General features: G+C 41.9%; 1 protein-coding gene across 1 annotated transcript; it reads right to left on the reverse strand.

The window, feature by feature from the left end:
• Positions 1-1,752: 1,752 nt before the first annotated feature.
• Positions 1,753-11,693, reverse strand: SUMO1 (small ubiquitin like modifier 1). The gene is made up of 5 exons (XM_033064979.1): positions 11,563-11,693; positions 6,436-6,510; positions 5,146-5,223; positions 3,457-3,528; positions 1,753-2,620 (listed from the first exon to the last, which is right to left on the reverse strand). The coding sequence occupies exons 1-5, from the start codon at positions 11,572-11,574 to the stop codon at positions 2,552-2,554; spliced, it is 306 nt and encodes a 101-aa protein (XP_032920870.1). The 5' UTR covers positions 11,575-11,693; the 3' UTR covers positions 1,753-2,551.
• Between the last annotated feature and the right edge of the window lie 3,690 nt (positions 11,694-15,383).

Below are 15,383 nucleotides of genomic sequence, written 5' to 3' on the forward strand. Positions count from 1 at the left end.
CTTTAGACCACCTTTTTAGAAAGAAATTCTTTGACAAGGACCAGCTCTTCCAAAAAGAAAAAAAAAAAAAGAAAGAAAGAAAATCAAATCTAGCTCCTTGACTTCAAAACCCGGGTTTTATTTTAAAATTCAGATTTTATTTCAACCTATAACCCCCAAGAATTAACTTCTTTAAAAAACTTACTAGTGCATCTGTAGCACATGCATCTTCTCATTTTGCACAGAGCTCTCAATACTAATCTTTGAGGCAGAGGACAGCTTTCCCATCATTACTGCTCTATCAAGTTCTATCAGCAAAGACATGACTTTGGACCAGCAGCTCTATTGAGGCTCTTTGAGGCTTCACAACAATTCTGAGAAAGAGGTCAAATCAGTCTGTGACTGGTTCCACATCCACTCTATAAAGAGATGTATTTTAGGACAAGGTTACAGAACAGAAAGCAATCTTTGCCTTGAGCTTCATCCTACTGAAGCTGCATTTTGCAGAAAACCCTCCTCCACAGTCTCAAGAGAACCAAATGCAGTGCTTCAGCTAGAAAGCTGATATAAATGAGCATATAAAAACTGATTTGGAAGAGAAAAGCGAACAGCTAGAAGCAAAGATAGTCAGGGCAGCCACTAGAGTACTAGCATCAAACCCCAGGGATGTGGATTCAGTTCTCAGCTCCGCTTTCAGCTTCCACAGTGACCCCAGTAAGCTGCACCTCAGTTTCTAGTTTGCAGAAGAGAGAGAATAGGAAGTTGCTACAAAAAAGCGCATTGTATAAAATTTAATTTTAAAAAATGATCTGGTAATAGTCACAAGGTTATTTTTGGTATTCCTAAGCAAATGTATTTAGTATTTTAAAAAAGCAATTGGAGGTAAGTGCAGAGAAGCCATGTCCTCTATATCATCATAGCAATCCTTTCCTTAAGAACTGAGTTACATAGAACACTTTAAGAAAACCCCACATTCTGACATTTTGTAAACAAAAATTTTAATCTTTAAAAAATTGCTAAGTGCAACTATGAATACAAAAGTATCACTAAATTAGGAACAGGACAACCACAAGCATGAAAGAAAATGCACGTCTAGCTTAACAGCAAATGCCATAAAAAAAAAAAACCAACTTAAAACCTACTACTTTTTCCAAGTATGCCAGCATACATCTTGTAACTGAAGCTGGCATCTATATGGAACTTGATTTACCAAACAAATCCTATTGATCTGCAAAAGAGGTGAAGCAGGGAGAGTACTGAAATCTTCTCTTCACACTACTCTGCCCATAATCTCCCACCTCAGCTTTCATATCCAGTAACAAGTCCTCAAACTGACCATTTATAAACCTGCAGGTAGCTGGGAAGTGTAGACCCTGATAATGATGCCCAATGAACTGTAATGACACTTCCATCTCATGCATCACAGATTATTTAATGGTACCATATCATATGAAATGTAGACATTAAAAGCCATTTTTGTTTACTTCCAAGTTGCATTTTCAGTTTAAATTCTGTGCATGAGTCAAGATTTATGTAACTGTATGTGAATATTCTCTTCCAAGAAAAGAAACAGCTAGTAGTCTCTAAGAGTCACCTGCAAAACAAGCAGATCAAGTATTTTACTAGGGCAAGTAGAAAAAAAGAATTTTTATGAGGTATATTTACAGAGCACAATTTTTTTCTGGCTTCAACTTATAATTAGGGTATGCTTTTCCAGTGAGTATAACTTCTAATGGTTTGCTTATTTCCAAATATTTGAAAAGAAAATGCAAGTTGTTTATAAAATTGGTTTTCTTGTTTATTTTAAATGAAGCTGGTACAGACAATGTCCATTCAAAACCCACGTCCCAGGCCAAAAGGTACAAACAAGAGTGTCAAAGTAAAACCAGTTGGCTGCTGTGAACATTCTTGCATGGATACCTGCGCGTACTAATTCCTACATGAGGTTAAAATGCTTCTGGGCTCTTCTGGTAATATTTAAAAATCATTAGGGTTTTCAATTTCACGTCTTCAGCCAAGCCATCTCTGGAGCAAGGAACAGATGACAACAGTTCTAGCTTTTCCATTTCCAACTCGGCAATCTTCTTCATTGGGCCATCAGCACAATTTAAGCAAAATAGCTGAGTTATGGATACACAACTTCTCCACAGTTTAGTTCTCTGAAAAACTTCATCTCGCACTGAAAGTTATAGTCCAGGAGTGAGACAGTCACACATCAAAACTTCAGGGCAGATATGGAAGTCATTAAGAACACTCGCCCACCTGGCAGATCTTACAGCCTTCGTGCCTGAAATGCACGAACCCAGTGAACATACAAATGCATGTGAGTACATGTATTCCTAAAGGGGAGGGCAGAAGGGAAGAGGGGAGCAAGGTTGCAGCTGGATCACAGAAGTTCAGCACAATGAAAACAGAAACAATAGTGTATAATGAGCACGAGAATTCAAAATACCAGACGCTTGAAAGTAAACTCCCAGAGATGGGGTGCCAGTTTCAGTGTTGAACACCACATTACAAAAGAACTATTATTTAAAAATAAAAAAGGATTAAGGGGGAAGAAAATCAGAAGGATCTAAACTGTTGAGTGACCCCCCGTCTGTTCCTGATAAACTTCAATCACATCTTCCTCCTCCATCCCCAGCTGTGAGAACAGAGAAAAAAACAGCAAATAATTGTTATAAATCTGGTGTGATGAAATCAAAGCAGGTCCTAAACAAATTATACAATGCTTTGTTCCTCTGTCCCATCATAATTCATCAAAGGGGTGAAAAAAGTTTCAGTCACCATCTCACTAGACAACATTCACAATTTTTAATCCTTTTTCTTCAGACTTATGTATCTGAGTCAGAGCAAAAGCTTTACAGCAAAGGCCCTCTTGTGGAGCAGCGCACATCACCCTGGAAGTTGCTGGCTTTACCCTTTGTCTAAACCCCTTGTTTAGGGGGAACAGGGACATCACCAACATGACAGTGAATGCACCAGCTGTAGAGCCATGTGAATTATCTATAATAAATATAAATAGTGCACTACTAGCTCACAATACAGCTTAACACCTACACCTTGCAACTCAAAGTCTGTTTACAGTGTTCTCTCACAGAGAGAACTTGTTCAGTTTCACAGTCAACAAGTTTGTGTGATATTTTCAGAAGGTCATTATTATGAGTTTCTTCCTGCTTTTTCATAACAATTGGTGGAAGTCACTGGACAGAAGTAAGTGGTTTCTGTTTATTTACACTTTGATCTACTAAATGTGAACTAAATACACATTTATTCCGAAGTCATGCTGAAGTTCAAGCTCAACAACGGGAAGATTCCCTTTGTGTTTTTCTCCCCTCTAGTAAGCAGTGACTACACCCTCCTTTCTGAGGCATTAGACATGGAGGTTCAACCAGGCTCTTTCAAAACTGCCTATGTGCCTTACTAAAAGATCTTAGTTAAAGAAATATAGTCAAACTATATTTCTAGAAAGAAACTTACCTCCTTGGGGGTATGATTATCAGTAATTCTCTGACCCTCGAAGAGAAACCTGAGTGAATTCATTGGAACACCCTAAAAAAGAAACAGATGTATAAGAAAAAACCCAACTTACTTAATCTTCTATAGGTTTACAAGGAAAAACATTTTAAATAAAAACAACACATGAAAGTCATAAAAGAGTGTTAGTTCCTGTTACACAGGGAGCTCAGATATTCTGTCGCACTCACGTAGACTACAAAGAAGTGACTCAAAAACTATGATAGTGCCAAAACACATGTTTATTCCAGAGTCTCACTGGAGTTCCAGCTCAACAACTTGGAAGTTTCCTTAGCTTTTTAAACTTGTCTTCATTTATGGAGTGAGTACTGACTATCCCCTCTCTCCCAAGACATCATTACACATGTATTTTTCTGAACTGCATATCAGCCTTGTTTAAGGATCCTAAGACAACAGGAGGAACATGATAATTACTTCATGAACTCCTACCCTCGCTTTCCCAATCTTCTATTGCTACAGGAAGGAATCACAACCTTTACCATTATCAATTCTGCAAATGCTCAGCACTGGGAACAAAAAAGAGTAGGGCTGAGGGGGAGAAAAATGAACAGCATTCAAACAAGGAGAAACAAACATCCCAAAGGTAAACAGAGTATGTCTGTTGCACAATGTGTCCACGTTCTGGCAGAATGTCACACTTCACATCAATAGATAAGGCAAACACCTCATCTCTTCCTTCTCTTTCAAGTTATGAGCAAAACAAACTCGTGAAATATGACAAAATTTTATCACTTAGCTCTCAAATACTGCTTGCTAATAAGCAGGAAGAAAATTTTTTCAGGTAAGGACAGATCCTTCACACTGTTTCAACAATCCCTCTGGCCAATGTGGAAGAAATCTTTGTAGTCCTTTTACCAGAGAAAGGCTACTTGACATAAAAAACTGCATTGACTGCTGCAAAGGAAATCATAGCCCTCCAGAATTCAGCTCAGGAGATACAGATGTGTTCATTTAAACAATTATCTCTTTCTTTAAGAAAGAATTACACACATGCATGTTTATTAATTAGTAACACTACTGCATAAATTATTTCCAATTTTTTTTTAATTTTAATTGCAGGTTTTTAAAATGCGTAATAATTTTAACCATTTGGATTTGGCTACAAATGTATCTGGTGTTTGATCTTTTCTTTCCTCCAGAAAGACAGCAAAAAAGAACACATTTCATGAAAGAACACTTCAATGACAAATTCAACTTGTCTCAAAGTATTAGGAAAAAGCCCCCAAAGTATTATTGCTTATGATTATATCTCCTGAAGTGAACTCCAACACACTTATCCAAGAAAAGGCCACACAAGGCATCTATCCCCAAAGCTGAGGGCAAACTAGGCCAGGGCTTCTGGAAATAGCAGCTGTGACTCCACAATATCTACCACAGAATCTGGAAGTGAAAATGTTTCTGTTCTGTAACAGTTGTTACCATTTACCTACACAAACAATTAATAGTGCAGATTTCTTTAACTTAGGGTATAACATTTGTCTTACATAGGAATACTTTTACTTGTCAAAAGAAACAAGGAGTTCCATTCTATTTGTATCATCAGATACCCCAAAAGTCTATATTTTAAAGCACAGTGAGAAAAGAGGTTTGGGTTTTTATTTTCTTTTTAAAGAATGTCATTGTTTCACAAACCTGTCTTTGACAGTATGATTCTTTGAGTTTCTTGAGGTGTGTTGTCATTTTCACCTTGAAGTGAATTTCACTGCTGTCCTAAGGACAGAAAAGAAAAATAATTACTCTCCCTGTAGCAACTGCTAACTTTACCTATTTTATTTTTAAACATTTCATTAAGAAAAAACTTATATCAAACTTACATGAAACGTGATTTAACTATCACCATGCATACCTTGATGCATCATAATGTAAACCTCCGGGATGATTTATCAGTCACTAAATTTGCTATGTACTTCTACAGGAAGCTCTTCTTAAAAAAACAGATGGCATAGTATAGCCTTAGGCTCAACATGGAGGTTTTGGATTTAAAATTACTAAAACCCATACATGGTTCAGTCTGTGCTGCCATCTCTACCCAGATGATATACTTATGAAATACAAACATACATATGCAGGGGATTTCTGCTCTAAGATTCCTAAAGAGACAAGTTAAAGTTTGTACTTCAAAATATATACAAAACCTCGTTCAATTAGAGTAATTATCTAGAAGTTAGGATACAGGCAGACTTGGCAACACAAGACTACCCTAAGGAGAAATCTCAGGTCTTATTCTGTAGTCCTTCCCAACACCCAGCCGTAAGATGCAAGTAGCTGCAACTGTCAAAATGGCTACAGATAAAACAGATTGCAAGAGGTTCTGTGCAAAAGGGGTGTGGGCCACTTCCAGCTTTTCAATGTGTTCTCATAACTGCTGATTGGGCCAGTAAGAGGTAAGATAGTTTCCGTTAGTCCTACTTGAAAGTCATCTGTCTCCACCCAACTGCAGCCAACAATATGACTCCAACAAACAATCCTAGTTAAGTCATCTGAGCTAGGGGTTCTTTGCACAGAAGATTCCAACATTCTCAACACTCACATTCCAACACACAGCCAGAATACAGACTTCTAATCCACCATTCATCTGGTTGTTACTTCTACCAACAGGGCAGCCAACAACTCTTTTCCTATCCCTTAAAGGAAAGATGACCTCATGCCTAGAGTACTACACAAACTTGGAGGACCTTAATTTATCAAGTTTGCCACTTATTTCATTCATACCCTTGGATAAATTAAAATCTCAATGCATCAAAAAAAAAAAAATAATGCCAGAGTATACTAATACACATTCCTGGCAACTGGAAGTAGTTTATGTCAGGGGAGGAGTCACATTGTAAAACAGAAAGTATCAATTTGCATTTGGTCATTTCTACCATACAAGAAGTCACACCTCCATCAAATGTCAACAAGCAATTATATAAAAAAACTCACCTGCCCAATGACTTTGAGTTTAATGTACTCCCCTTCTTTCTTATCTCCTAAGTCCTCAGCTGAAGGTTTCGCTTCCTGCAAGAAAAACAAAACCTGATCAGTTCAACACTTCATTATTTTCACTGGACAGTATGGCAGCTGTCATCCTCATTATTGCATGAAATCAGACTACTCCAGATGTCTTCTTTCTTTCTGTGTGTGTGCACAAAAATAATAGCAAGATAGTATTATGAAAGGTTGTCTGTCTACCCATGAGAAGTTTAACTAACGAGAGAAAAGAAACACCATAAAGAACATAAAAGATGAGAGAAGACTCATTTGGAAATGGATGACATACAAAAATAAGAAGTATGATTTTATACCTCCTAACTCCTAGACAACAAACAAACTGCAGAAAACCCACAAGAAGCATACTAAGAGGCTCAGATATTTGACAGAAAAAAAGGAATATCATGAGGAGAGTAAACAGAAAGGACTTGTGACACCCTATTAACTTAAAGAGAGTGAACCAGGCAAACAGTTTTTAACCCATTGCATCAAAGGTAGTCCTTATTTTCAAAAGGCTGGTCAGCTACCTTCTTTTCTATGACAATAAAAGAGCTTCCTTCTAACACGTTTGTTTTAAGACCACAATACTTCAAAGGTTTAAAAGGTGCAGTTCCAAGCACTGTAGTGTTTTGATATCTTTCCAGGGTAAGAATTAACTGTACAGACAAGTTTGATTCAACAACTTGAGCACTAAAGCTCATCAAAAGGGTTTAAGCATTATACACTCAAAGACATTAATTAAGGACATCAGAGTTTTCATGTTACTGGTTGATAGATGAAACAAGTGAGAAATCAGCTACTATTAACCCCATTCCTTGCCTGTCCCTACAAATCCTGCATCAGGCTTTAGTTCCATTCCACTGCAGGACAAAGGGATTTTACACAGATATTAGGTCTAGAAGAAGAATTGTGAAGAATTGTTCCCAAATAGTCATAACCACAGGTACCCTGCTGATCACGTTTGAAGTCTTCCTTTTATATTCTACTGCTTAACACTGTAGACAAAATAAACAAATTATGTACAGGTGTCTACCACAGGCTCCCATCCCAAAAGGGACTTTTTGCTAAATGTGCAGAAATATCCTTTGTATGGCTGGATTTGAAATTTAGGATCATGTGTGAAAAACACACAAAATACTAACTTTCTCTATTAAGTCCATCCAGATAGGTCTCTATCTCCAGATTAAAACCTTTTTAAGCTTTTCTGCTTTCCTCCTTAAAGAAGTTAAACACACACAACTTCTTTGAACATTAAAAGATCAGGGAAGGGCATAGGGCAAGTCAGCAAACACCTTTCCCATCTGTATCAGTCTCAATCTGGTGTGCAGAAAGAAAGGAAGTATTCTTTCTATCAGTTTGATTCACTGCCTCAACCCAGATCAATTCAGTTTCTACAATGCAAAGAAGTATGAGCCAGAGACTCCACCTAGTTTAAATACCTTTTATTTTTTTTAATACCCATCTGGGCACAACCTAAACTGAAGGGACTGATTCATCACCCTTCAAGCTCAAATCCAAAAACTCAACCCAGGCTTTCAAGAAGCCTGACACACACAGGCCTTCAAGCAAGTCACTTTAGTACCATGAAAGGAGTTCTTCACAGGTAGCACAGTCAGATCACCTGTGTCCCCCACCAAAATTTTCCCTAACATATTTGGACTCGAAGGTTCTGGGACTACTTGCAGGAATAGAAACACACTGGGATTCACTCCTGACCAGAAAAAAAGAAAAACAAGAACATGCAACCTGTTCTAAAAACTTGCACAAAGAGCAGTTTTAATGTCTTTATGCAGGATTACTAACCTCTAGGAATCAAGAGCAAGATTCAGATCTCTACTGATCTGAAGTCTGTAACTTCAGAACTAGCTTCCGTTTCACTATTACTGAAAGAATTTGTAAGAACACTCTGTCCCTTTACGTGACATTTCAGGTCAGACACTGCCTAAATTTACTTGGCAAATTGCATGACAGCATATTATCCCAGCAGTAGAGGAACTTGTAGTAGTTCTATAGTTCTGTACATTTTAACAGATCTACCTACTCGGGCTTCCAAACCTAATCATCTTGTACAAGGTATTACTAATGATCATTGCTACTATGACAGTGCCTCTGGACAATATGAGTGATAAAACTATGATTCATATTTGATTCCTACCCTCAAGGAAAGAAGGCTCTAGTATTATAAACAAATAGGGAAAGCAGCAAACAGTAGAATAAGCAGAGGGAATTGGAGTCTTCAAACCATAAAGATGCTCATTTAAAGCCCTACAACCTCTCACCCACAAAATATGAGGAAAGAAAGTTGTAGCTTCAGGAAAACAGAAATAGTATCAAGTCAAATTAAGAAGTGGCAATAATCAAAGCTTAAAATAGGAACAAAATATTTTACATCAGGATACAAGACCCAGCATGTCTGAAAATGCTCTCTGCAGTTTGTCAGTGAACTATACTGCCATTCAATGCCAAACGGTTAAGGCAACACAAAAACACTTCAGAATAAAGAAAGGAAGGAGAGTGTAAAGTTGTTAAAACTACTAGCATTCATTAACAAAGCCCTGGATCAGCAATTAGCAAGCAAGCCTCCAGACGTCTTGCCCTGTGAAAAGAACAGGTGCTTTAGGGTACCTCATGAAACAAGACATGAAAAAGACCACCCCACAAAGAGAACAGAAATACCACAACACTCCAATTTCTAACTTTTCATTAGATGCCTAAAGTTTTAAAGGCTTCACTGCAGTTTTCCTAAAGAGCACAAAATAAAGCTCCTAGTCTCACTCTTCTGTAATGACCCTAAAAAGCACACAAAGTTTCTTGGATGAAACACACTGGTATTGCTATTGCAACTAACAAAAACAAAACACACACAAAACAAACATCATGAGGCAACATATTGCAAGTTTCCTCCTCCCATTTCCAGAAGGGCTCAAACTTCAATTTCTAATCTTAAAAAAACAAAGCCTAAACTCAGCATTTTAAAGAAAAAAATTAACAAAACCAAAATTACTACAGAAATAGAAGAACAACATGCTTCCTAACAAAGCAAATAAACTCTTACATTTTTTATAGTAGTGGAAAACATACATACAAACTATAGCACTCTTTATTAGCAGTAAATGAACAGATAACAAAAACAGTCTAAGACACTTGAAGGGAGGGGGAAACAATTTGTGTTTTGGTTTTGCTTAGATCCCACTAAGCAACCATGAGGTTTTTTGAAGTCTTCCCTTCTTTCAAGCATTTTTACTTATCACAAAAGTCAATTTCCCATTGAAAATAAAGTAACCCCTTCTTTTACTGGTGATAAATGAACTCCCTCAATTTCAGGGCCAAAAAGAATAATACTCTAAGCAATTCACAATTTTAGGTGATCCAGTTATTCTTGTAGGATTGATAAACAGGAATGAGATTTACAGTGCTGCATAATCTTACATTATCCTTCTACTTAAGCATCTGTTTAGGTCTTGTTGCACAGTCCCCCAGAAATGAATGACAACGTCTAACAGTGTTTTGCTTATCTACTAAAAATAAACAGCAGGCTCCTTATTCACAGACTTTTAAGATATATAGCCACAACAGGTTATCACATATGTGTAACTTTACATACTTCAAGCAGTCCCAAAGACAAAACACACATGTGTTTTAGCAGAACTTGCCTGGAGAAGGATTTACCTAACACTCTAATGAGAGCTGCTATTTGTTAAAACACGCCTTGGTTCACGTATGCAGACAACTACAGAGCAGGTCACGTGAACATCTGTCTATAAAATCTAGTTCAGAAATCGCTGGTGGGTTTGTTTTCTTGTTGTTGGTTTTGTTGTTTGTTTTTTGTTTTGTTGTTTGTTGGTTGGTTTTTTTTTTTTTAAATGCAGTCACTTTCACGTGTTTTACTACAGGGGCAATGTGTCCTCCTAGGAGGCAGTAATCGCTGTGCTCCCAGCTGCCCCTCTCCCAGGCACAGCGAGGCACAGCACCATTGTCAGCTGCATTGTGCTGGAAGTCGGGGGCGGGGAGGAAGACCACCAGCGCACACAGCACTGGCTTCTTTTCACGGCTCATACTGCACCAAGGCTACTCCCAAAGCAGGCACGGCATGCACTAAGCTGAGCCTTGTCTCTGGGGACTTTTCATTTCCTGCCTGGCACCAGTACTGTTCTTGACTTCACAGCACCACAACAAACATTTGTAGGTACTGACATTATCGTGATGGTTACACTTTGGGAAAAATCAAACTTAGAAAACAGTGCCCTATGACGACAATATAAAAAAATAAAGCAGAACAGAACACAAATTAAAACCGGAACGGTGTTTTAACTTTCCACCAGCAGGTCACATAGCCTAGAGCAATAGTTGTAACCAAAGCACTGTATACATGCCAGGCCGAGCAACTCGGGAACTTGCGGTACAAGCAACTATTTAAGTCCCCGGCTCAGAAGACAGAAATGACGAGGGCATAACAGAATATTACTTGGAGCGAAGGCAGAACAGAGCCTTGATAAAGGACGGGGTGTTTAACACAAGGAAAGAGGAGGAGAAAAACCAGGCTCTCGCATTCCTAGGGCGAACAGAGGACCTGGCAAGCCTAGCCTAACCCGCACAAAGCCCGCTCCAGGGAAAAAGCATCCTACCTCACACCCGGGAAATGAAAAGGAGAGGAAACAACTGTAGGGCAACACGGCTCACCCCTCGCTGTACTCCCAGTTTCCAGGGCCGGGGCTGCCCCGGCGGCGATCCCGCTCCGTCCGGACGCCGCCCCGGCCCCCGAGTATCCCCGCCTGGAGCCCGCCCGCGCTCCTCGCCAAACACCCCGAGAAAAGAGGAAAAAAGGATTAAAATGCAGGGGGAGAGCGGCCTGAATCTGACCGGCCCTGGAGATCGGCATCCACACTCACACACACACTCCCCTAGGGGAACGTTTTCCCCCCGGCGCCCTCCGGGCGGCCGCGACTCCGCTCGCCCCGGGCCGGGGCTGCCCCGCCGCGGCGGAGAGCGCGGGCGGGGGGGCGCAGGCAGCTCCTCCCGCAGCCCCGGGGCCGCCGCGCCCGCCGGCCGTCCTCCCGCGGCCGGAACAGCTGCGCGTACCTGGTCAGACATGGCTCGACCCCGTGTCGTGCGGCAGGCTCGGCTGGGCCGCTGCAGGCGCTCCGCTCCTTTCTCTGCCCGCAGCGCAAACACAGGGCCGCGGCACGGGCGGGCTTTCCGGTGCGCCTGAGCTCACTTCCCGCCCGGGCTCCGCCCGCCGCCCCTCCCGGCCCTCGCACCGAGCTGCGGCCGCACGGGCTCCCGACAGGGCCGCGGCAGAGGCCGCGATCGCCGTTGAGAAAGCGCTGAACGTTAAGGGCACCGTGGCGACCGGAGCGGCTGGGGAGAGCCCAGCGGGGGCCACAAAGAAAGGGCCTGGAGCAGCTCTCTTCATCAGGAGAGGCTGCCGGAGCTGGGCCTGTTCAGTCTGGAGGAGATTGGGAGGGAATCTCATGAATGCATGGAAATACCTCAAAGGCGGGTGACAAGAGGATGGTGCCAGGCACTTCTCAGTGGCTCTCAGTGACAGGACGAGGAGTAATGGCCATAAACTAAAGCATAATAAGTTCCACCTCAGCTTGAGAAAGAACTGGTTTACGTTGAGGGTGGCAGACACTGGAACAGGCTGCCCAGGGAAGTCATGGAGTCTCCCTCTCTGGAGACATTCCAACCCCACCTGGGCATGTTCCTGTGTCATCCCTTCCAATCCTGACAATTCAGTGAAGTCACATAACCCTTCCCACAACAGCAGATCTCGGAGCAAAAATCATTTTCATTATGCCTAACTCTAATAATCTTCCTAAGGTTTTTACTAAGATAATGTGTCACAACAAAACTCACTTTTCTATTTAGGCACAGTATGCATTTTTTTAAAGCCATTGCAACCGTGCAAGCAATGGAATCTGCATGTATTAAGCAAATCTGCACCCAGGCAGTTGCATTTGAACAAATTTGCAAGCTAAGTCATTAAAACAGAACAGGTGCCCTGCTTTAAATTGGCACAGCATGGCTATTCAGGTGTGCACAAGAAGCAACACCTACCTAAAAGATGACATTTAGGCTGCAAGCTGTTTGAACTATAGCACGGAGTCCTAACATCCCCTCCACAACTGCTCAGGCTACTCCTGCATGGCATCGCTGCTGGCATAGGCATATGCTTAGCTCTAAGTGGCCAGCAAGTAGAAAAAAAAAAGTAAAAATCCACACACAAGAACCATAAAATGAATGTAAAATCAATGAATCAACAGAAGTTAGCTCAATTAAAGTAGGATATTATTATCCTCATGCTACAAAACAGAGTGTTAACTTTACAGCTACCTCTGGGAAAGGGCAGAGTACATTCATTAGCTCTAGGCAGGGGGCATCATTAACACAAACAGCTCAAATCTCTGTGTGCCATGTTCCCCTGTAATAACACCAAACACCAAGCAGCTGCACTGAGTGCCTGCATTTCTCTGTGTCAATGAATGCTGAGTTACAAACACAGCTACGCCAAGAGGTACACTTTTACCAGCCAGTGGAACAATCAGTATCTAAACTCATGGGAATTAGTTTTAATCACAGCTGTTAAAATAATTCAGAATTAACAAGGGAAGAAAAAAATAAATAAAGAAAACCAAAACAAATGCTATACAAAGCTACAGAATGAAGATGATCTTTCTTAGGCAAGGCTGAGCAGTCAGAAAAGCCAAATACGTTCTTGCTATGCCAAGCTCACAGTAAGAGCTCATTATGAGCTCAATAACACACACAAAGCACCAAAATAAGCCATGTAAGAACTCCACAGCAACACACAATACTAACAGAACAGAAAGTGACAAATATTCTATCCTGAACATTACTGCTTTTTATAAATTTTAAAGGGAGTTTTAAAAACAGAGCCTTACAATGCTAAGGCCAAAGTCTCAGACTCTGGCATAGAACCAATTTTTTCATGTAATCCCATAATAAAAGCTAACACTCACATGAGTCAGGAAGCAGTTACCTATCTATATATACAGCCATAAAGACACAAGGTTATAATGTGCTCATCAGCATACACACTACCAGTAACACCACCTTTCTTGACTCCCTTCTTACTCCATCAGTTGTGGATGCATTAGCTCTTCAAGACACAAGCTAGATTTGTACAGGACCTTCAACGTTAATCTCTGCTGTGCCTGTGAAAACTGTAGACGTACAGCAGTTATGACCCCACTTTTCTTTTTTGACAGCTCAAATTCAACATAGAACACATCTGAAGAGAAAACAAAAACTGTTTTAAAAATACCAAATATACTCACACAAGCTTCTACCCACAAAACCTAAATTCAAACTTGCATTTGCATGCACTGCCAATGGTACTTGCCCTAATAATCTCAGAGTTCTCAAGTGTTTTGTAATATAATAAAGTTCACCTCTGTTGACTAATTTTGCCAAATTAGTATAGTTCAGGAGCCAATAGCTGTAAGAGATTTTTTCAAAGCTGTTGGCCCACACATATACTTTGTGCAAAGCTTCTTCAGTCCATCAGAAACAGATTTCTTAAAAAAGCAGACTTTAACCTAAGAACAATCTGTAATCTTATAATGCCAATTTGCTTGCTTGAGAGGGGTTAGTGCTAGCAAACAGGATGAACGCAGTGTTCTGGGGCAGCCAGCTAAGTAACAGTAGCTCTTACATAATAATAGTACTGCCCCTGCCAGCAGGGCCAGAACCAGTACTTTAAATCTACATGGAACCTGGAAATTCTCTGTCTCCTTGAACCTAATTTCTTTGGCAATATTACTGGTTGTGGGATTTTAAAAAACTGGTTATGTTATGTAAAGCAACCAAGTCCTTGAAAAAAGGGGGGAAAAAAAGTCTTCAGAATTATCCAGGTCTACAGATTTCTTTGCCCATTGGCTTTCCAGCATACTCCTTACATGGAGCAAACAAAGGCGTGCTGACTCATACAGGCGGTTGCATAAAATGCAGCAATGAATGTCTGATATAAATCAAAACACAAGCGTTTCTAGGAGCCTCTCTTCCTGCGGGCAGGAAAATCTCTGCCTGTTTTCAGTATCAATCACTCTGGCTGTGAAATAAGTGGGGGCTTCTAAGGGCAAGGGCCGGCGTTTTCCGCCTGCCTCCCACCGGCACGCAGCAGCTCGGCTCCTCAGCACGGCCGCGCACTGAAGTAGGTCAGCCAGGCACCGCGCTGGGCTGTGCCAGGGACAAAGCGGGAGGTGGCACCAAAGCAGGAGGTGGCACCAATGGCCGCCCGGCCCTGCCTGTCCCCGCACAGAACTGCCCGTGGCCCGGGGACACCACAGCAGCGGTCAAAACGCGTGTTTGAAATGAGCAGAACTTGGTGCTTGTCTGTCGGCGAAGCCAGGCTTTTAAACACACACAACCGCACTCTGTCAATAATTCTCCACGTAAAGGAGCTGTTTTCTGTGCGATGAAGTGCGGGTCAGGCCGCGGGAGCGGATGGAGAACCCACCCCGCCGAGTGCGGAGGGCCGGGAGCGCCGGCTGAACCCCGACCCCGCGGCCGGTTCCGCTCGGGGTCGCTCAGGGGACCCACCCCCTCACACCGGCTTCGGGATCGCTCGGGAAACAAAGTCTCTAGCACGGCCACCCGCATCCCGGGGAACACACCCGCTTCCTGCCTACGGTGGCTGACCCTGGCACCCGGGGAAGGGAGGGCGCCCGGGGTGAGGTGCCACAGGGGCACACCAGCGGCTCCTGCACTCCCGGGAGTGCGTGCGTGCGAGGCTCGAACCCGCGGCAGGGGCGGGGAGCGGCGCGGGCGCGGTCCCGCCACGTGGCTCGCGGGCGGAAGGCGGCTCCGCCAGTTCCGCTCCCCGCGCGCTCGCTTCCGCTGCTTTTTCTTCTTCCGGTTCCGCTGAGCGGCGCGCG

Source organism: Catharus ustulatus, chromosome 7, assembly GCF_009819885.2.
Source record: "Catharus ustulatus isolate bCatUst1 chromosome 7, bCatUst1.pri.v2, whole genome shotgun sequence".
In the NCBI taxonomy this organism is placed as follows: Eukaryota; Metazoa; Chordata; class Aves; order Passeriformes; family Turdidae; genus Catharus; species Catharus ustulatus.